The 22,605-nt window shown below is 40.6% G+C and overlaps 7 protein-coding genes across 7 annotated transcripts; 4 read left to right on the top strand and 3 right to left on the bottom strand.

Annotated features, from left to right (window-relative positions):
* Positions 1-494: 494 nt before the first annotated feature.
* Positions 495-2,700, bottom strand: I206_104535 (uncharacterized protein; the record flags this gene model as incomplete). The annotated part of the gene is made up of 11 exons (XM_019153832.2): positions 495-521; positions 586-1,104; positions 1,157-1,256; positions 1,313-1,383; positions 1,438-1,506; positions 1,562-1,703; positions 1,769-1,995; positions 2,059-2,126; positions 2,187-2,331; positions 2,404-2,508; positions 2,566-2,700. 11 exons carry the CDS (start codon positions 2,698-2,700, stop codon positions 495-497), a joined length of 1,608 nt encoding a protein of 535 aa, XP_019012572.2.
* A 642-nt stretch (positions 2,701-3,342) lies between these two features.
* I206_104534 (uncharacterized protein) lies at positions 3,343-5,022 on the top strand (the record flags this gene model as incomplete). Its single annotated transcript, XM_019153831.1, has 7 exons — positions 3,343-3,501; positions 3,567-3,677; positions 3,733-3,888; positions 3,939-4,208; positions 4,266-4,349; positions 4,404-4,796; positions 4,852-5,022. The coding sequence occupies 7 exons, from the start codon at positions 3,343-3,345 to the stop codon at positions 5,020-5,022; spliced, it is 1,344 nt and encodes a 447-aa protein (XP_019012571.1).
* A 456-nt stretch (positions 5,023-5,478) lies between these two features.
* On the top strand, positions 5,479-8,321 carry I206_104533 (uncharacterized protein; the record flags this gene model as incomplete). The annotated part of the gene is made up of 12 exons (XM_070202968.1): positions 5,479-5,594; positions 5,668-5,757; positions 5,821-6,205; positions 6,273-6,772; positions 6,838-6,949; positions 7,012-7,029; positions 7,082-7,171; positions 7,240-7,472; positions 7,531-7,777; positions 7,829-7,874; positions 7,928-8,028; positions 8,091-8,321. 12 exons carry the CDS (start codon positions 5,479-5,481, stop codon positions 8,319-8,321), a joined length of 2,169 nt encoding a protein of 722 aa, XP_070059069.1.
* A 221-nt stretch (positions 8,322-8,542) lies between these two features.
* On the top strand, positions 8,543-9,884 carry I206_104532 (uncharacterized protein; the record flags this gene model as incomplete). The annotated part of the gene is made up of 9 exons (XM_019153829.1): positions 8,543-8,578; positions 8,636-8,677; positions 8,756-8,788; positions 8,852-9,005; positions 9,077-9,090; positions 9,160-9,327; positions 9,407-9,483; positions 9,557-9,769; positions 9,830-9,884. 9 exons carry the CDS (start codon positions 8,543-8,545, stop codon positions 9,882-9,884), a joined length of 792 nt encoding a protein of 263 aa, XP_019012569.1.
* Positions 9,885-10,192: 308 nt separating this feature from the next.
* On the bottom strand, positions 10,193-20,343 carry I206_104531 (uncharacterized protein; the record flags this gene model as incomplete). Its single annotated transcript, XM_019153828.1, has 13 exons — positions 10,193-10,297; positions 10,362-11,024; positions 11,103-11,621; positions 11,692-12,330; positions 12,386-12,668; positions 12,733-13,128; positions 13,195-13,439; positions 13,501-14,166; positions 14,222-14,518; positions 14,578-14,923; positions 14,994-15,141; positions 15,217-19,828; positions 19,891-20,343. 13 exons carry the CDS (start codon positions 20,341-20,343, stop codon positions 10,193-10,195), a joined length of 9,372 nt encoding a protein of 3,123 aa, XP_019012568.1.
* A 1,101-nt stretch (positions 20,344-21,444) lies between these two features.
* I206_104530 (uncharacterized protein) lies at positions 21,445-21,741 on the top strand (the record flags this gene model as incomplete). Its single annotated transcript, XM_019153827.1, has 1 exon — positions 21,445-21,741. The coding sequence occupies one exon, from the start codon at positions 21,445-21,447 to the stop codon at positions 21,739-21,741; it is 297 nt and encodes a 98-aa protein (XP_019012567.1).
* Positions 21,742-21,919: 178 nt separating this feature from the next.
* I206_104529 (uncharacterized protein) lies at positions 21,920-22,586 on the bottom strand (the record flags this gene model as incomplete). Its single annotated transcript, XM_019153826.1, has 5 exons — positions 21,920-22,007; positions 22,154-22,257; positions 22,326-22,378; positions 22,441-22,461; positions 22,529-22,586. The coding sequence occupies 5 exons, from the start codon at positions 22,584-22,586 to the stop codon at positions 21,920-21,922; spliced, it is 324 nt and encodes a 107-aa protein (XP_019012566.1).
* Positions 22,587-22,605: the final 19 nt, after the last annotated feature.

Raw genomic sequence — 22,605 nt, 5'->3', positions numbered from 1 at the left:
CATCTGAAGAAGCATCAAGGCATCATCTCCCTTCACTGCGCACACTGTACTATCCGAGGCATCTCTTTTTCCTGATGCTCGGGAATGTTCGATTTTTCGGACCTTTCAGTATTGGGGACTCAATGCTTTCACCGCTTCTAAACACCTCATATCCCCAAGACCAATATACTCGCCTTCATAATTTAGATATTCTCACACATGGGAAACGATGTCGGGCTGACCATCTCGGATGATAGATACCGAAGACAGGAATTTATCTGCATATATTCACCAAATTACAATATTTTATCCGATTATCTTGAGCTTCCTCTACAAATCGTAACGATCCTTCTGAAAGATCTACAAAACTACAAATTGCCAATCACAAATCGATTGGGTATCCAAATGTCTATAAACTAAAAGAATGGAAACAATATGGTGTCACCGATGTCACGCTGACTCTGCGCTGTTGAAAGACGCATAAACAAGAATAAATATTCCTAGATTTTCAAGATTTAATAGGTGTATCTAAACTTGGGATTCTATATGAATTGATGTGCATCAGCAGAGTTCTCATCTAGGCGAATTGAATGAGAGTGCACTAACCTCTCTATCTGTGAGATCTTTCCATTCTTCTCCAATATCTTGTTCTTGACCTTCTGTAGCAGTTCTCCATTCTTGTTCTTGAATTACCTTTTTCTTATTATCTCTCCAACAGAGAATACCATAAAGGGTCATAAGCCCTAAACAAGCGCAATAGCCCACCATCATAACAGTATAAGCAGTAGGATAAGTGGGATCTTCATTTGCTCTAAAAGATTGAGGTCCAACAAGATTTCCAACAGCATAACCTAAATAGGAAATACCGAAAACTGCTACTTTCTTGGTTGTTCCTCCAACATTTGCGTACATAATCAATTGACTAAAAACCATATAAGGTGCCCAATACATGTATACTATATAAAGACCAGCAAGAGAACCACCAATATTCGAATGAGGAACAACTTTAAGAACGATAGTTCCGACAAGACAGGTTAGTACAGATCCCATAGCGCATAATAAAGGTTGTCGAGTATATTTGGCAATTGCTACCCAAATCATGGCAGCAACCCAACCGATAACACCCTGAACAAGAATCTTAGCTTATCGCATAATCCAAGATCTCAACTATACTTACAGTAGGCATGTTCATAAGAGTCAATTGCTTGACATTGAAGTGAAGCCCAGCAACGACAATTGAGTAAAAACCACTGAGACCACCGTTGGGTATATTGAGACTATTCAATTCTTTTTAATTAGCTGGACCAGGGGTTTCCAAGCGAGTACGACCTACGTGATGGAAATCAGAAAGTAGAGCCATGTTCGAATGTCGAGTAAAGCTTCCTTCACTTGATGCATTTTCGTCTGCATAAATGTTAGCACCCAAAGTATATTAATCAATCAGAAGAGCCAGCTTACGTGAGTGTTAACCATACCAGTCTGGTTTCCGGCAAGTCGGGCAACAGCAATATATTTTTGACGGTCGGTCTGCGTATAATTTCGATCAGCAACAGTTTCCGGGTCTGAATGACGATGAACTCACCAACCACCAAGCCTTAGTGGCGTTAGCGGGGAAGAAGATCCAATCAAGAACACCGAAAATGACCGAAATACATCCTACTATGAGATACAGCAATTGCCATCTCGAGAGTAATTTGGTTGGAGTGTAAAATTGCACGGCGTATCTGCGATTACATATAGCAAAGCATTAGAAGTCGATTATTCGTCTAGGAGAGAGATGTAAGCCTACGACAAGAGTCCATTAACGACAGATGAGAAAGTATTGAATACCAGTACAGTTCTAAATGATTGTTCTGGCTTTCTCCACCACATTCCGATCACAAGACCGGCGCCGGAGGTATTCATACCTTCGAACATACCGAGAATGAATCGTACCGCTTGAAGTTGTCCGGCATTTTTACAACCAATTGTAGCGAAAGTCAATATACCAAAAAAGAAGACGTTGATTGCGAAGATCTGATGAGCCCAAATCTATTAGTGACTGTCTTTACTATTATCATTGGTTTTGGAAGAACTCACTTTACCAGTGGGAAATTTTTGTAAGAGCCAAGACTGAGGAAATACAGTCAACATAGCACCGTAAAAGACTATGATTGGTGCATCAATTAGCTTGTCTCCCAAGTGGCCACAATCGTTATGCAACGCACTGATGGAACTACTCCACGAGTATTGTTGTCCAACAAGGTGTAAATCGGTTCTGAGACCAAAAGTAGCTGAGGTACCAAGGATCACCTTGTCCACTCCTCCCAGCAACAGAGAAACGGTGACTAAAGGCAATACAATGTAATCGAGCTAGAACAAGCAACCAAGTATATCAGATCATAATGTCTCCATCATGCCAAAAAAATCCATGATTGGCCTTACTTTGCGTAAAATGGCTTTCTCTTCTTCTTCAGTCCATGGGGCCATAAGTTCGTGAGCGTCGGGTCGTCTTGCCATTTCAGCGAAGAACTCAGCCCCAACATCATACTACAACATTATATCTGTCAATTTTGCTCTTCACACCTTGAATTCAAACTAACTTACATTTCGATCTTTGATTTCGTCGAGGTGCTTAGTGTTAATAACCGGTTCATCTGGAGTGTGATGTGCTACGACAGTGTGATCGAGCATATCACCTTTCTCTCGGTCGACCTCAATCTCGTCAGTTGGATTGCCCATTTTTTATTTTTGACTCCTCGATATTTACAGCAGAGTAACAAAGTGAAGTTAGACAAGTGGTTCTGCGTTTGGGGGAAGACAAAAACGATAAGCAGATCCGGGGCCGATACTTTAAAATACTCGCTTTCAGGTTTAAGAGGTATAAGAAACGGAATATACTTTCCGTTTAGAATAACCATACCTTAATTTGGGAATTCGGACGGCCTTAGAACCAGTTCAACATAAATAAGGCTTACGGCATATCGATTGTACAAGCGATAAGCTCATTCTTCTAAGGTTTGGCGCTCGCGCTTTGGCCCACATTTCCAAAGGGGTCGGTCACTTGTTTTTAACTCTTTTCTGATGGCCCTGAACAGTCGCTCTTCCGAAGCGCTCAAACCCGAATACACTCGTGCAAGTCGCATGATGTATATTGTGCAGAGAGTGAAACAGCAGCAGAACAAGTCATCAGAGGGAGTTCCCGTGCAGTGGAAACAGTAATCCGTCCAGTACATGATATCGTAGGATGCGTAGCTTGCTAGTCAGCTTTGCAAAGCAAATCGGGATAAATAATAGATAGGCTTATCTGTCATCCTTCTCCATATATTGAACGATTTCCTTGATCACGGAGTTACGATATCAAGCACACCAAATCATAGGAGAATGATAACGAAGGAGTCGAAAATACTGGTAGTAGGCGGAGCAGGGACGATGGGGTCGTCGACTGCCCTCCATCTGGCAAGAAGGGGTTACAAAGATATCCGGATTTTAGACATGTTCCAACCGCCTTCAGCGAACTCTGCTGGCAATGATATGAATAAAGTGAGCGATAAGCCAGCTTGTTATTATAGTAACCATGGCAAACTCTGATGTTTGTATGGTCGCAGCTCATTAGTACCCAATATATCGATGGAATATGGGGTAGACTAGCTCTAGAAACTTGGGACGCATGGAAAAGTGATGAGCTGTTCACACCGTTCTTACACCCAGTAGGCAGAGTGAGTTTCAGTATATACCCCCGTTAAGGGCCTCAGATTAACGTGCTGTTCATAGTTGGATTTAGCTAAGAAAGACAAGCGTCGGGTAGCAAGTTTGAAAAGACAATATGACCTCAACGTATCGGCAGGGAAGGGAGACAACGTGGAATGGCTTCATAATAAGGAAGACATACTGAAAAAGGGGGCTTATCTTGAAGATGGTGAAATTGAGGTGAGCGTTGATTACGCTCCAAAAGATTTGAGCTGAGTCATGGCTCGCAGGGCTGGCAAGGAATGTGGATAAGGGATGCAGGATGGGTAGCCGCTCGAGATGCGCTGACAGCTGTAGGAGCTGAACTAAGAAGGCTAGGAGTGAAAAGCGCTTTCGGAACATCTGGTACTTTCAAGTCCTTATTGTTGGGTACTGATGGGACGACCGTACTGGGTGTTAAAGCAGTAGATGGGAAGGAATGGCCCGCAGACTTAGTCATTATGGCCACAGGAGCTTGGTCGCCAACTTTGATTGATTTGGAGGATCAGTGTATATCGAAGGTAGGCGTCTTGTTTCGTCTCACTTTATTTGTGTGTAGGCTAATATGTCTGAAGTAGTGCTGGCAATTTGGTCATATTCGATTATCGGCTGAGGAGGTTGACAAACTAAAAGGCACCCCTACATTGTACAACAGCGAGCTTGTTAGTCAGATCTCATTAGTTTTCTCTGCACGAACTGACATAGACACAACACAGGGCTTCTTCATGGAACCATCTCCAGAAGGTATCATGAAATTCGTCAATGAATTTGAAGGATATACAAGAATGGCTACTTGTCGACCGTTCGGAGCGAAAACAGATATCACAATGTCTGTTCCTAGATCTCACGCTCTAAATCCGACAGATACGATACCAGAAGAAGGTGAACGAGCTATCAAGGATGTAATCAATACTTGTTTCCCTCAATTCTCCAATAAACTATTATTTGATAAAGCAATTTGTTGGTGTACAGATTCATATGATGGAAACTGGCTGTTATGTGATGATCCGAGATATAACGGTCTCATCCTGGCTACCGGTGATTGTGGACATACGTTCAAAATGCTACCTATAGTAGGTAAATATGTAGCTGATCTGATAGAAGGAAGAGTGAGTAAATTCGCGTCAGAGGCGTCAGTCGCTTTGTTGATGTAAGATTGAGTAGTTGTCAAGGGAAGATCGTGATAGGTGGAGATGGAGACCTGAAGGTAAAAAAGCAGCTGAGACAGGACGAGAAGGACCTCAGCCGGAGGATCTGAATGATAAGAAAGGCTGGCGTCATGATGATCCCGCTGTCTCAGAATTAGCAAGCAGAACTAGGGCAGCCAGATTGTAAATTATCCTATGCTATATATGCATGGGATTGCATAATGGGTCTGGAAACCTATTGTCACATTGATCGTGTCATTGACGGTCGATCCTTGCATGTGTGATTGATGGATTGATTGATTGATTGATTGATTGATTGATTGATGGTAACTTAAATCTCGTCGAGTCTGTTCATTGCCCCAGTTCCTCCTTTCGATCTGTGCAACTCGCTTCCCCTCCGTGCCAAATACAATATCAAAAGAAGTTCCTCGGGCAGTAAAGCCATGATTTCTTGCAGGTTGTAGACCTGAAAATTGTTACCCATCACACGTAGAGCGTAAAAGCGCCTTATATAAGTAACCCTGAATGCTTATCTGTATGTTGTCAATCGCGCACGGTTCGCATTTCCCGAAAACACTTCCTTCTTCATCTTTTCCGTTGCCTCCATACATTGTCGGCATGAAAATGTATCGCTCAGTATACGATGCCGCCTAAGCGTAAACAGAACGACTCATCATCTCAAGAAGGATCCGTACAAGCTTCATCGCAGAGCAAGCGTGCGACTCACACATCTAGAGCATGCGATAATTGTCGTCGGCGGTAAGTTTCCTTCGACCCCATAAATCTTCTTATCAGATGTATGGTTGCTGAACACCTCTCATCTTACGAGCAGGAAAATCAGATGCGATGGAAAGTACCCTCTCTGTGGAGTATGCAAAGAAAGAAACTGTCCGTGCGAGTACAGGGATGAAGATAAGAGAAAGTGAGCAAAATTCTATTCAGGAATCGCATATCAGGACCTGATACTGACGATTTAGTGTTCTAGGACTCACCAGGAGCATATGGAAGAGCTCAATACGAGGATGGACAGATTTGAGAAACTCATAGAAGATTTACTAAAAAATACCATTGACCAAAATCAATCTATTCAGCCAATTCTATCTAACCCCCATCCGCCGTATAATGGAGAATCTTCCGCAATTGTGCAGCGGAACCCACCGGTGTTTCAGGATTCGACTAACAACGGTGGGGAATCCAATATGGTCAATGCTGGAGCCGGACCAAGCTGGACGATAACAGATACTCCTGTACTACCTTTACAAGATATCGGTACCTCAAGTTTTCGCGAGCATTCGGATCCAGGTGTATCACCGGTCGCGAGTACCCGTTTGAAGAACCTAGGAGGAACCAATGGGTATGAGCGGTTCCAGGTCAGTCCCCATTCCTAGTCAAAAGCACTTGGTATTGGTGAGGGTAAAGCTGATTTGAAAACAAAAGAGGGTAGAAGAAGCCGCTGGTGCACTGCTTCAATATGGCCCAACATCATTGTGGACATGTACGAGTCCTCGACAAACTCGCAACGAATCGCCTACAAATCTAGAATTGCAAAGTGGGGATTGGATCGATTGGTCACATAATCTCCCATCAGCGCTGAACATCAGCAAATCAACCCACGACCAAGCAATGGAATATTTCAGTGCATTCTACGCGCCATGGGGGATCACGATTGATATGCCAGCCTTTCTTATTGATTTGAATCGTTGTAATCTGGTTCGAGCTGCAACGCAATCAAGATCTGCTCAAAGTCGTACAGCAAGTTATTCACCATTGTTACACTGCTGTGCGATGTACCTCGGCTTGAGAATGATCAAGCATGAGCATCCGGCTTTGATGAAATCATATGAAGCGATTTTTATACAACATTGTATGCCTTTATTGCTAGAAGAGTGCGATTATACGGCGTTGAGCTCGCTTCGGGCTTACAATCTACACGCTACGTGAGTACGATGCACCTTATTCGTTATCACGGCGGGGTATCTCTTACCTCTCTGGTCGACTTCAGGTGCGTGCACTTCGTTAGAGGCTCAAGCATGGAGCAATCAATGAACCAAGGCCAGCGGCAAGTAGCAACGGGTTACTTACATAGTGGTATGGCTATAGCTGGAGTACATGCCGTAAGTAACAGTGTGCGTGTTTCCGAAGTCTCAAAAGCTCAGTTTTCGATCTACACTTTCAGCTTGGGTTAAATGTCAATGTACGTGGCTCTAGTCCCTATACTTCGTGCTCTAATGCTAATGATCAAACAGTGCGCAGACTATGTTAGCAGAGGGCTGATAAGTGAGAAAGAGCGTAACTTGCGTGAATATGCATTTTGGTCTATGTATATATCTGATATCGTGAGTACATACTGCCAACCTTCGGACATGAAGTCATTCGCTCAGGCCAATGATCAACTTATCACCAGCTGCGAGCATTGGCAGCTGGACGACAGCCCATGTTCGAATCACCTACCGAGGTTCCGATGCCCACTGTCGATCTGACTATGGACGACACCTTATGGATATCTCCCTCTATACCTTCGTCCGGAGTGCCGACATCGTACAATCCAAACGGTATCGGAGTCAGATCAATGAGGTCAACAACGTTCCACTGGATGACAAGACTAGCTTGCATATGTCGATCGGTCTTGGAGACGTTGTAAGGCAAACCGTCATTGTGATTCTGAGCCCCTGCTGAATGCTCGTCATCTAATTAGGTACACTCCGGCGATAAGAGCTAGACAAGAAGAATCTCTCGATGCAGTATCAAGAAAGCTCGATGATTGGTACCGCCAATTGCCCTTACGCCCGGTCGAGCTGACACCCTTACCACACATTTTACTTCTTCACATGTATTATCATTTGACCGTCATCTTCATCCACCGACCCTTTTACCGTGGACATCGACCTGAATCAGCGGAAAGATGTAACCAAGCTGCCATAAGCATTCTTGACCTTTTACATGTAAGTCTGATAAGACGAATCAAGGGGAACAACAATAACCATTGTATGTAGATCTTCAAACGAACTCACCAGATACGCTTCGCACATCACAATATGAGTAAGTACCAACTATAATGAGTTTGATCTCCCAGCTGAAGAAATTTTCCTTAGTAAACGTAATTTTCGGAGCTGCAACTATTTTTTTACTTCGCATCGCAGAGCCTTCCGCAACACATGGCAATGAAGAGCATAAACGGAATTTCGATCAATGTGTGAGTATTTTCTGTACGAGGGCATTGGCGCGAACACAGTTGACAAGCCTTTTTGAATACAGGTCGACTTTATGGCTCAACTTAGTCTCACATGGACGGAAGCAGGTACTACTCGAAATATCTTAGTCAATTTGCAAACGGAATACGAGTTGCCCGGTGCTAATACTGTCAACAATGCCGAAATCACGACTTCCACCGTACCTTGGATAGATCCTTTCAACGATATGCAGGACATCTGGGGTATGATGTTCAATGATAACAACTTTCAATGGCAGGATTTCCAGAATAGCTAGTTTATATGATTCATGCATGCGCTGCTGCCAATGAGATAACAAACGAGATTGATCACCGTACTATCATATTCAGCATTCCGGCAATTACGGAGAAACAATAGCCGGATGATTCTGTTCTAAATATCAAACGCAACGCAATGCATCGTAACAACCTCATTAGCATAATTGTCTTGTCTTCGTTATACTTTGTTGCTTCTGCTGATGATTATATAACGACGAAGATGGAAATCACAAGCTTATTTGACGTTAAGGGCAAGGTAAGATAACTTTGTTCTCACGTCATACCCAAAGACTGACGAATTTTGCAACGTCAGGTGGTCTTGGTCACCGGTGGTGGTAGGGGTGTTGGGGAGATGGTACGTATCTGATCTTGGCGAAGAAAGTCATTTTCCAATTGATAAAAGTTTTCGTCTAATGAGATGATCATCCGCTAGATCGCTGCTGGATTTGTAGTCAATGGAGCTAAAGTAAGAAACATATTGAAATGAAAGATAGATAGGGTTCAACTGAGATTGACCGACCGACAACAGGTTTATATATCCTCACGAGATGCCAAAGCATGTGAAGAAACTGCTAGCCGACTCACAAAAGAAGGTTCTGGAGAATGTATAGCTTTACCAGCGGATCTATCAAAATATGACGAGTGTTTGAGAATAGTATCGGAATTGGAAAAGAGAGAAAAAGGTGAGTAATATTGTGTTTAGGCCACTATCGTCATTCCCAAAGCTAATAAACTAACTTATATCGTTATGTAGTGCTACATGTCTTAGTGAGTGCTCTCATCATTTGTTCTTTTCATGCGGAAGTAGACATGACTGATTTTGATTCGTTTGTCCAGGTCAACAACTCTGGCGTAACATGGGGAGAAGAATTAGCCAATTATCCAGATTCAGCATTCACGAAATTGATGAATTTGAATGTTCAACGTGTTTTCACATTGACTCAGAAATTAGTACCGTTATTAAGTAAGTCAAAGGATCAAGGATACGTAGGAAGAATAATCAATGTGAGTATCCTCATTATTTAGATATAATCGTTTAAATTATTGGAAAATTATACTACAGCGCTAATTTGTTTTTACTTAGATTGGATCAATTAATGGTGTTAACCCACCTGGATTGGAAACTTATGCTTATTCAGCTTCAAAAGCTGCGTTACATCAGTAAATTATCATAGACATGTCAAATGTTACCTTATGGGAAAAGTAACTAATTCTCATTTTTGTAAAATCGCAGATTGTCAAAACACCTTTCAACAAGACTTGGTCCAGAAATAACAGTTAATACTTTAGCTTTAGGTCCTTTTAGATCAAAAATGATGAAATTTACCTTAGATAATTTTGAAAATGAATTAGCAGAATCATTACCTATGAAAAGAATCGGTAATTCTCAAGATGTAGCAGCTGCTTGTTTATGGTTATCTTCAAAAGGTGGAGAATGGGTGACTGGGTAAGCTTCATCAAATCATAACGACTATTTGATTAAACATTTGCTAAATTAATAATATAGTACTGTCATTCCAATTGATGGAGGTTCCTTAGTAGCTACTCAAGCTAAATTGTAACTCCATACAGTGTTAGATTTGTATTCCTGTTTAATAAGACTAATTGATGCATGCGTCAATCGGGAAATATCACATGTTCACACGTGAATCATTCATGCTTGTCATATTCAACAAATACAACCAAAATTTGTAATGGGACAAAGTTAACAGGGATATACCAAGCATGCAAAGTAAGATTGAAGGAAGTGTAAAAAAATGCTAGGTAAATTGTAATTTGAAAGAAAGACATTTTGAGCTTGATGCCAAGAAAAGAAGTAAGTAAATATACGGATTGAAAAGTATTGGAACCACCCAAAAGAGCACCTGAACTATGATAATGGATTGTCTTTTGATCGTATACGTGAGATTAATGAAGGTGTAGATTGTTGGACGATACGTTCAATTGAACCTCCTCTGGATTTCGATCTTGCTAACTATCGAGTAACATCATATCAGCTCAAAATCATCATCATCTATAACTGTCAAAAAATTACTTACCTCATCTGAAGAATTATTATTATGATGATGATGTTTATTACCAATATTCAATTTACCTAGTAAACCTTTAAATCCTTTTTCTTTATGTTTTCCATTTGATCCAGATATAGAATTATCATCTTCATCTGTACTTTCATCAGATTTCATTCCAGGTGAAATTGATTTGATTGATCGTAAAGATCTATTTCCATTTCCATTTGAAGGAGAAGAAGAATGAGAATAATTTGAATCTAATGTATCTCTTTTAATTATCAAAGGACTTGTATGTGATGTAGATGAATTAGTAGGTGAAATGATATTCTCGGATTTTGATGATTTCATCTTTCCAGTATTATCTTCTTCTTTATCATTCGTTGTAGTTGTAGAAGTATGAGTTGTTATGGTTTTCAAAGGTGAAGGTAAACTAACTCCTACTGCTTTTGAAGTACGTTCAGTTAATGATCTTAAAGTTTTTTTGGATTTGAAAATTGATGTATTTTTCCATAATTGAGGTAATATATCAGACCATTGATTGAAAGCAGCAGATTTTGTATCTCTTTTAACATGTTCAAAGATCTCTTCAGGTACCCAATATTTACCAGTATAAACCAAATCTGGAGCTTTGAAATGGAAATTTACACAATCTGGCATTGTGAAAGTACCGTGTTTTCTACTATCGTCACTCTACAAACACAGTCCGAATTAGTCGACTTGTTCTAAAACGTACTGAATGAAATAGACTAAAAATCCAGGAGAACTCACGGTATAACTCAAAGTAAGGTTCATTCTATGGAAACTGATTCTTCCGAAATATCTATTTACCGATGCTCTTTCTCTCATAAGTCTCGCATCATCATTATTGTTAAACCCAGACAAAGTATCCGGATCATTATGAGAATTGATCGAGACCTGAGATCTAGATCTTGAAAGTGGATACAATTCGTTCCTATTACCAGTTGTCGGTATGCTGAGATCCTCTGTCGACGTCGATGAATTTTGAGTTATACCTCTGGTTGAAGTAGACCTAATCGATGAGGTTTCTGCTTTATCGGATTTAGAACCTTTGGTCGCATTACCATTAGAGCTGATTGTTGATTGTTTTTTGGCTTTTTCACGTCTTCGTCTAATCCTATCAGAGAAAATATAATCCACAAATTGATGTCCTACTTTTTCTTCAATACCGAAACGTACGCTTGCCAATGCAACATCCACTTCTGGGAAAACAGGTATACCCCCAATAGGTGGATAAGAACTCCAATATACCTTGGCGAAAGGGGGTTTCTGTAAATACCGAAAAAGACGTTAATTAGTTACTTCGGGCAAAGTTTCTCTGCTCTACAAGATGACTTACGACTTTTTTCTTTGAAGACGAATCATCTTGACTGACAATCATACCATCATACTTAGCATCAGGGGCCAAACTATTGACTGAAACATCCCCAAGTACGAGCGCACAGTCTGTCGATCCATTCTTGTTGTTACTATACGAGCAAAGGGTATTTTTGATTGATACTTGGGCAAGCGAAGATATACAATCATCTTTCAACATCCTCCAAGATACTTCCCTTAGACGGACATCTAAGCGAAGAGCATTTTTGAGGAAAGCTCTTGCATCATCTTTCGCTAATGTATTAGCAATCAAAGCATTAATGGTGTAGAGAGATTCGTATCCTTCAGCTAAATCCGCTCTAATCTTGAACAATTCATCTTTACCAGCCTCTTCCAATCTTTCAAGATTAGTTTCATATCCACGTTGAAGCTCCATCAAATGTCTCATCGTTTGTTGTAAAGTATGAATATCGATTATCAGTCGATTGGCATCTCGATCAGCTGAATCGAATTGTCGACTGAAATCTTTGACTGCTTGAGCACGATGTTGATGATCCGGATCAGAGTATGAGAGGAGATCCGTAATCACTGTGTATAGAGCATCATAGTGTTTAGAAGTGGCGAATAGCTTGATCTGAGGCGTTATAATCGTCATGAGATCCTAAATAGCAATGTCAGATTATAATTCCAGTAGAACAAGTCCATGCAATACTCACTTGGTGTATCCTTAGATGCTCAATTGGATCACCAGCTGCATTGTAAGCCTTAGGCCATTTCAATTGTCTAGGTATTCTAATCCTGTTGAATTGATCATAAGAACCTGCTATATCTGTTCTTAGGAGAATTCGATCATAATCCGTCGCTTGACTTCTCGCATCTAAAAAGATCTCAAGGGGGACAAAGTCAAGTGCACGCGATGCAGAATCCGATGATCGTTCCCGATTAAGCGCCTCAGTCGTAGGGTAGAACGCTTGAACGTCTTTCAACGTAGCGAATGACCTATAGATGGCGATCAATTCTGCTCAGCTGCATTGTCAACCAATGAGTCAAGAAATCAACTTACCTAGTAAGAACATCTGTTGTGACACTATCTACCGATTCAGGATCCTCCACTGCAAATCTCTTGATAGTAGCTTCTTGTACGGCTAAAAGGACAATAGCATTCTCTGACGCATCAGATCGAAGAGCGATTTGAGGTTTGAAAATTGATATTTGTAATTTCGGTTTGAGCATAACATCGTCGGGTAGACCCAATTTGGCAGCATCGATAGGTTCTCGGTCATTATCGACATTGAGGATCTTGAATACCGAATCGAGGGGTTTCTCGGTCACTGATCTAGCCAATTCACCAACCATATCCTCAGGTACATTGCTATCGCTTCTCTCTTCATGATCTTCCATAGCCTGTAAATACCTTTGCTTACGTCTTCGGAAGTTATCTCGGTATTCTCGCAAGGATCTGCGCAAGTTTAATTAGCATTAGCAGCCTTAAACCAATTATCGGTTGGAGTCGAAAATCGCTTACTTATGAGAGACATGGTACTCCTCTTTACGCCTATCACTGACTGAATAAGCGTATGACCAAAGTAAAGGTCGACTAGCATCGTTATAGAATAGTCTAGGAGATTGAATTTCGATAGTATCTTGGAAGAGCCTTTCAGGTGAAGTTCGTCTTCCTGATTCATCATATTGATCAGGATTATCCCGCTCAACATTGATGAGATATCGTTTAAGTAGATTGATAGCGTTTTGGGTTATCATCAGATCATTCTAAGGGGGAAAAAGGAGATTAGGAGATTTTTAATTTGATGGAATATGAAAGAAAACTTACTTCATATTCAGCATTATTAGTAGTAGGATAACTATCCAATCTATTTTGTAATTCCATTATTCTCTTTTCTGTAACTCTCTTATCAACTTCAGTTCTAGATTCAGCTTCATCAAGATAACAATGATGAGTTTTTTCAAATCCAAATTTACTACTTTCAATACCTTTTCTATTTTTTGGTGCACTATTAGGATTTAAATTCAAATCTTTCGAATTTGTTCTTCGACAGAAATAAACATGTGGACAATCTCCAAAATCTATAATTTCAACTTGTGGATCTTCATCCAATGGTTTTCGATCTGCATCTATATAATCAGTCAAATCAAACCATACTTTACTTTCTTTTGGTAATTCAGTTGATCTTGGTAACTTTTCGAATTTTTGAGCATCAAGTCTAACTCTTTCCACAAAGTGTGCTCTAATTCCTTTGATAGTAAGGTCATCAGCTACAACATCAGCTGCGTAAAGTGGTTTATGTGGTGTATTTCTTAAAACCTTCAATTCTTCATGCCATATAGTTCGTTCTTGTATTCTTGAATGGGCGTCGAACAGGATTCGACCCGCGCGAACTTTGATACCAAGTGATTCGGATTTACCTTGCGCCCATAATTCTCTTGTGACTTGGGGGTAGATATGAGAGACATATAATGGTCGTAGGTCGAACCGGTACTGCAGGCCAGATATTAGCATTAGTACAGATGGCCCAAGTTACAGATAGACTTACTTTGATAGTCGCAAGTGGCTTGCTCTCCTTCTTTGACTTTTTCCTAGATCCAATGAATAGACTACCTGGATCACCACCCTCGGTGGGTCCTTCTCGAGTAGGCAACCAAGTTATATGATGGAATAGATTATACCATCGTATGAAATGGTGCATTGCTTTGGGCGTACAATGTAAACTGTTGACATGAGCTGGATCCTCATTTTGAGGATCGTTCTCAACAGAAGCTTTGGTAGGTGCAATAACGGATACTGAGAAATGTGTATAATCACTTCGGAATCCTTCGTATGAGTCAACGGTCTGCAGACATTTTTTTTCAACATCAGTGATCTTCCATGTGTCCGATGAATGAGACTCACCCTTCCAAGCCTTTTCTCCTCCCTACGCACAACTTCAGGTGATTTTAAGATGATTTTTTGATGAGGTAAAAAATCGAATATTCTACATTTACGATGTAGAGGATCATCCGTATCTCCACAGCCTTGTTCACAATTCCATGGACGACAAGTACGTTCTCTACCAAATCCGAATCCAACCTTTGTACCGCCAACAAATTTGGCACAAGGCTTAGTGTATCTTCTATCAATCAAGGAAGACTCGGGCTCGTCCGTATCCACACCGTTTGCCATTGGGGTTTGAGGCGATGCAGAATCATCTGAATGAATTGATGAACCTGTAGCTGCACTATCATTCAATGCTGTCAAGCTGTCGTATGTGTTGAGATTAGTTTTCCCATCACATATACGATTACAGAAGGGCGACATTGATGACTCACTCTGGAATAGCTATAAGCAGACTATCCGCTACGACTTGTAAAGCTTCTCTATCTTCGTTTGGTTGATTAATCAAAAATTTGGTATTACCTTTCCATGAAAGAGCGAATCCAGCTCCAAGTCCGGAAATGAGGTAAGGGTCGAAAGTACCTATCAGTATACAAAAATCAGTCAATTTTACCATACCATGAACTACACCACTCAGAGAGAGAAAATTTTGCATACCTTTTAAATGTAGATGTACCGGTCCTTCAAATTCTACTATAGGTTTTAAATGACAAATTAATCTCATCTTATCAAAACTTCCTAATTTCGGAGAAGGATCTCTTGGAGGATGACTAAAAGTTTCAATAACTTTAACGAAATCTTGAATAGCAAATTGATATGACATTCCCCAAGTAAATTCTGTAGTTCTTGTACTATTAATCTTGAATCGAGGTTCTCCATACATTTTAACAGGCATAATGGTTTTTGCGATATCAAGTGTTAATCCTCCATAATTTTCACCACCACATCCATCAGGTAAAACTTCTACAGGTACATAAAAAGTTGAATCTTCATTTGCGTATTCTTCTGCAATTATCAAATCACATTTCATACTATATGATGGAATTGATGTTTCTTTATCTGTTGGAGGTATTTTGAGTAATGGTAATGGATAATCACGTAAAGTAAACTTAGCTTCACTCATCGTCCAATTAATTTTAAGTGGGACCATTAGGGAGAATTTTGCACCAGGTTCAAAAGGTGATGAAACCTGACCCATATATTCAATTATTTCTTCTCTTGACATTCCAGGATTCGAAACAGTGAGATTGACATTTTCCATAGTTGCTCTGAGCAAAGGTGCCGTTTGAGAAGAAGGAACAATATTGATTGGTAATTTGATATTTGGTCCACAACCATGCATCGGTTTTAAGGTTAAAGCTTCTCTTCGACGTTGTTCACGCTTGGCAGCTTTCATTCTTCTTATCCAATTACTAGCGAGATATACATCAAGTCGATATCGAGCATCTTCAACGTCAACCGTCGCTTTCTTGGTCAATTTCGGCTCGGCCCGGCCCGTTCCATTGCTATTGGGGAAGCCGTTAAGACTATCTTCGGAGGATGAATTGCTACTATTCATAAGTGTGATTTTCTTGGCAAATGCATCTTCAAGATTATTACGTTTAGCTTGTTCTAAAAAACCAGCTCTCCAAATCAAGTTCAAATTCGTATCGGCAGGGTCATCTTTAGCTTCTAAAGATATATAGCCTACCAAAAGATTGATAGTGGGTAAACGTTTCGGTTCTTCAGGAATTGATACGTGTCGAGTAGAAAATTCATTGCATGATGATTTAAAGAAGTTTCGCAATAATAATTTCAATGCTTTGATCGTAACGTTGATATCGAGTATCAATCCATTCATTTGATATCTATGAGGTACTCTCACCCTGATCGATTCGAGACTGGGCGATATTTCTAGGGCTTTACCAGGATCGGAAAGGGTAAATGATAATTTTTTGATCCTTCCAAGTTCTTCCCATTCTCCTATGGTGGTAGGACTTGGTACATACATTAAAGCTTGATCTGCGTTGATCAATATGCCCTTGGTTGGAGGTTTTGTAAAAGAGATATTGGAAGAATAGAAGAAAAGTTGTTCTTTTAAGGGGAAAGCGATGTGAGCCGTGAAATTAGGTACCAGAACGCCTATACTGATATTTAGGGGTTTTCGAGTTTCGGTAGAAGCTGTGTCAGAGACATTCTTAGGTCGTTTCCAGCCATTGAGCAATTTCTTCAAAGCAAGAGCCGTGTGTAAGATGCAGTAGACATGAGAATAATTGCCGATTATTTCAACGTTGTCGAGTCTGCTTGTGATTTTGCTTTCTGTAGGAGCATTGAGACGAGTTCGTTGAATAGTCAGATGGAGACGCGAATTTCTAATTCGTAAACAAGGTCGCTGTGCTTGATCGGTTCCGCTAACTTCGATAGGCGGTACACTATATCCCAATTTCGGTATATACTGTTCTAATGGGCGTAGAGGTACATTTTCCTGAGACCCGTTGTGATCATGGGATTCCCGCAATTCTTCGTCGCGTACAGCTTTTAACCTTGCCCATATACGCTGAGTACCCCAGTGGCACTGATCATTTACAGCCTGTTGTTGAGGTATAGACTTCATGATCAATTTCTGTCTCGTCCCTCCTTTCATATCGAATTTTTCTCCGTTATAGATGGGCTGGATGACAAAGTCTTCCACAACGAGAGAAGTGAGCGCTGCATCACCTCCATCAGCTCTATATCGACTAGCGAAAGCTAACGCTTGTACAGTGATATCTTCGGGTAACTGCAGTTTTGCTCGCATGGGAGCGGTAAGTTGATGTCGCCAAGGTAAAGCCTGAGCATAATGCTGGTACAAGGCGTACTCAAATACAGCAGAAGTCTGAATCCAGGTACCTCGTATTGGAGGGCCATCTTGCGTTCTTAGATGAGGGTTAATATCTTCGTGACCGACGAACATGTTGATCATGCCTAGTGAGAATCTTGCTGAGATTCCTGATGGTAATCGGTCGAGTATTGATTTTTCAGCTTGAGCCGCTGGTTGAGATTTGACAGGTGATCCCTGTTGATGAGCTTTCCCCATGGCTATCAGAGTATCTATCACTTCCATCTTCCATAAATCGATATGTATACCTTCATCGATGCCCAAATCTATGCTAGAGGACAAGGATGCCCAGTCAAATGTAGCGGTCTCATACCTGCCGATCTTGTCCGCGGGGGTCTGTCGCCCATACACATCCCCTTGTACTGTACCGTGTAATCTTCCAATCGTAGCCAGCTCGGTGAAGTTGTCATCCGAGATTTTGATTTTGATTCGAAGCGGCTCGATATTGATTTGAGCATCGCCTTTCAGCGCGATGGAGTAATCATCGTAGAGTACTGCCTGGGGACGATGAGTTGATCTCCTCGTGTTAGGTGGAAGTTCTGAAGGAGGTAAGGCGATATTGAAATCTTTATACTTCTCTCGGTTTTCCCGTATCGTCTCCTCATCCTGGCAAGCTTGTCGACTGGAAGCCTTATCCCTCCTTCTACCGATCAAGTCGGAAAATGTCGTGAAGCATCCAAAGTGCATCCCGTCTGAGTCCACCATGATCGCGGTAGTATTTTCCGAAAGTCGATCGGCAAGATGAGCCGAAATATGTCCTACGTCAAAGGCCATTCTTATTCTAGGTGGAAGATCAGGTTGAGATTGATGTTGGACTTGTTTGACGGCTTTTTGAGCTTTCTCTTTGTGAGGGTGAGTAGCTTGCCAAGCTGCACCTAGCTCGTGTAAAAGCTGTAAATCAACAGCGGTGTTGACGGATCCAACTTCACTTCTGACAACTATCAAAGCAAGATTCGGATCAGATGAGAAAAGAAGTTCCTCTCTTCTCCACCCTGCTGGTCTCCAGGACGAAAACCCGTCAAGAACTCCATTTTGGATCACGAAGAGTTGACTTTTCTCATCGGTCTTCTCATTGGGCGCAAGACAGTCCAGACTAATGCTTTCCCAATTGAGCTCGAATCCTACTCCTCGAATCTTAGATTCAGGTGCAGAATTTGTGCCAAAAGCATTACGAGCTCGATCGTTGTTGGAAGCATCAGCCGCGGAGACTTTGATTCCAAGTTGAGTCAAATCAACAGATACGTTGTAACAATCCTCAGTGTTGTCGAGACTTGACGGGGAATTTAGGTAATGTACCAAAGAGAGTTTTTGAAGATCGACATTGACTGATTTTATTGCTCGAAGGATAGTTCTTTTCCAGTCTCGAGCACTCCAATGTGGTGTCTTTCCCCGTGGAATTGCAGGTTTTTCTAACTCCGCTCCACGTTTCTGCTTCATCAAGTCGAGAAGATTTTGTAACGCTGCTACATTTCCTTTCACTTCTCCAGTCTCAAATTGTCCATCAAGGGTATCTTCTCCCCATAAACCCTTCTTCGGCCCAAATCCAAGACCCAAAGCCGCTTTAGTTCGACCGCTTATTCCTACAAGAGTCTCATAGGGTCCGTTATCAGTGATAGGTGCTTGTGTGGAATGATTATGGCGTAGGAGAGCTTGAATCGAACGGAAGGAGCTCGCGTGAGAAGGAGTCTGAGGTATGTTTGGCTGATCAGACGACTTGGGCTGAACTAGTCGAATATTAACTATGGAAGCTGTTCCAGTGACTGAACCATATAATCTTCCTGTGACCCTGTTCCAAACATATCCAGCAGTAGCACTCGTACTGCTACTCAGTACTGAAGCTCTTCGACGCGCATCAGCTAATCTGGATGTGGATCGTTCTTGTCGGTTGGGCGTGGAGGGTGCAGAGGCAAGAGGGTCAGGTACAGCTAAGGAGCCGAAATTAGGTGACATGGGTGGAGAAACAGTAGGCGAAATAATTGGGGACCAAGGTGGTGAAGTCGGGGGAGAAAATGTTGGTCGACCTCTTTCGCTAATAGGAGAGAAACATAGAGGATTTTGTCTCATGACCTCCTGGTAAGCTGGTTGAGGCGATGGAGAGGGAGATACAAGACATTGTTGATTTCCTAATTCACCTTCTACCACACCTTGAAAATTGATCATAGCTCCAAAACTAAATTCGTCGAATACTAATTCAATATTCTCGAAATCTTCCAAGATAATCCGGCAATTTTTGAATTCCAAGGAAATGAGACGGGCGAATCCTGGTATATAATGTATGGCTACTTGAATTCCCCAAATACAATTTCTGATTAAAAAGCCGTCTATACGTTTCTGAGATCTAATAAAGGCGGAAAGTTTCTGCTTGAAGCGTAGCAAGGGAAGTCGACAAGATGAAGGTAAGGAATTGTATTTCTGAAAATGCAATGAATGTCAGATTTAATTATAGGACTCTTGATGAAAGGTCTGATACATACTTGAGAAGGCCTATTGGACTCGAATTCCTTCTCGCTACCATTTCTCATCCTAAGGCTCACATCTTCCACCCTGTAAATGAAATAACCTGCGCTTTCATCCTTCCTACCGCCCCATCTCCATGCTCCATTCTCAGCTCTGGCAGTGATCTTGGAACTATGCCATTCAAAACCTCTGAATGCTCCTACTATACTAAGTCTAGCAGCTCGAGCTTGAGGAACGTAGCGTCGAATGACCCATGGGAGCAAGAAGTAATATTGACAAAATAGGAAGGGGAGTATGAGATAAAAGAACCATTTAGTGCAAAATCGCGTTATCGTCCAGCATGCTCCTAGTATCGTTGCACCAAGATATAACGGGATCTTGTAGGTGAATGAGAGGTCTAAGTTGTATAAGACAGTACAGATAACTAGAGTTGAAATTATGTATATGTGCTTTTGGTCGATTTGCGACATATTGTAGTTGAGTTGATCGCTGAGCCCCTTAGGGCTTTAGCGAAACGCTTTTACTGTTGAAATGATGTATGAGTTGTGATTCGATATTGCTGTATACCTGTAAGCATAATCAGCAAGGCAAATAAGATGTCAGCTTTGAACGTTCGTTCGTTCGATGTAGATTTTCTGAGAAGAGGTGAAGAGAAGAATAAGGGAATGGAGAGCATAAATGATTATTTGAGTAGACTTATATATGTATTCTGTTGAACACTTTGGGTTCGTATATACGAATAAGATGACTTACGATGATCTAAATTTTTTCCCTCAAAAAACAAAGTTAATTGCGAATCCGTTCGAATGAAATTTCCCAATTTGAGAGTTCTTAGAAGTTCGTATTCATGTTTCAGAGTAAATTCGTCCCTTCCTTATATCTATCACAAGAACCAGGTGACCGAGGAGTTTTTCTTTTTTCGTAAAGTTTGACCTGGTGGACGTCGAATATCAATACTTTTGAAGGTTGTCGTAGGAATACGATTTGATATAGGTTTGAACATTTATTATCACTCTTACTCTTTTGAGATTAGACAGACAGACGTCACCGGTTACGAAGAATCGCCACGTGACATCTTATATATTATCTAATCCGCGGACAGTGAAAAAACGGTTAATAAATAATAAATAATTGTAATACCCTGGCGAGATCTGATTACGTTTCAAGTGTAATACTCCCAAGAAGCTGTTTCGACAGAATTGGTTCCGTTGAAAAGTCAAATTCAGATGAGCAAAGAAAGGTGTTGTTGAGCCAAATAACTATTTGATATATCTCGATATACTTATAATCATATAGACAGCTCTAGAAAATAAATCCATCAATCGAATTTAAAAATACAGAACTACATATAGCTGTGAACGAATTTCAAGCAAATCAACTTAATCCATCAATTGTCAAATCAAAATACGTCTGTAAACGTCAAAAACCTTTCTCAAGTTCTTTAAAATCAAAATATTTGCTTAATTAAATTAGTGAGTATTATCAACTATCCTACACTCATCAACCAAAATATCGCTATAGTCTTGATTATTTAGTATCATGGTTAATGGCAAATATGAATTTATAGAATAATGCCTCGTTATATACCTCGATCTTCACTTCCACCTCAACTTCTTTCTCATGTTCGTCAATTAAATGCTATTCCAATAACCAAACCACTTTCACAATTACCTTCACCTTCAGATCATTTATTATTTAGATCTGATAAACCAAATAATTTAAGAATACAAGAATGGGTAGATGGAAGAGGTAGATGGAATGGAATAAGTCAAAGAGAAAGATTAGGTGGTAAGAAAAGTGTTAATTTTGGAGTTGAAAGAGAAGGTAGAAGGTGGGGAGGTTTGAAATGGGCTTTGAGAGAGAGGTAGAGAAAGGGTCCTGCAATAGAGAGAGTGGGGGACTTGGGAAAGAGAACGATAGCTTCATTAGCGTTTCATTTAGAGAGTATTTCCATTCTTACGAGAGTCCAGTCGCTGCCGGTCCAGTTTGGATCTTTGTCAATTTACATATATGCATTTATCATTACATTCATTACATTCGAATAATCTACAAATCCCATTGATCTCCGAATATGGCTCGTCCTCTTTTCGAAGGGATCATGAATCCCATTCTAGCATCTTGATCATCTATTGATCTATAATCACAATTGTGTTAGCATGGCTTAGTGTCTACAATTGACAGGACGGCGATTCCTTGATGCGTTAATGCAGAGAGTATACAATAACACAATGATCGAAAATTACTTTGCAATCAATCAAATATATATACATCTAAACTCACCTCTTAGCTAATTCTCCTCTATACGTAACATCTTCTAATGAGTCCGATGATATTGCTATTCCAGGTATGAACAGTGCAAGCGATATCAAAGCTTCAATGATAATCTTTAGATAATACAATCGTATCAGCTCAACTCATTGTTTTTTAATTCATACACTTCCTAAAGACTTACAGAAATCGGTAATGAATTAGTAGGTTTTGATAATGCTTTTAACGTTGATAAATCTAAATCGTCTTTCCCATCAATTATAATTTTTCAGTACTGACACACTTTTATCAATACATACATTCATAAGTTGAGAAAGCAGCTAAGATCCCAAATTAGCATCTGTCCAGTTGAATAATTTTCGGTATCATGCTATAATTATGACTTACCATGTACTAAAGCTAAAACAGCCGTTACCACTAACACTTGTCCAACTACTTTCGACATTTTCAGAGCTATTCTACAA

Source organism: Kwoniella pini, chromosome 6 (assembly GCF_000512605.2).
Source record: "Kwoniella pini CBS 10737 chromosome 6, complete sequence".
Classification (NCBI taxonomy): Eukaryota; Fungi; Basidiomycota; class Tremellomycetes; order Tremellales; family Cryptococcaceae; genus Kwoniella; species Kwoniella pini.
This window is presented reverse-complemented; position numbering and strand designations above follow the sequence as displayed.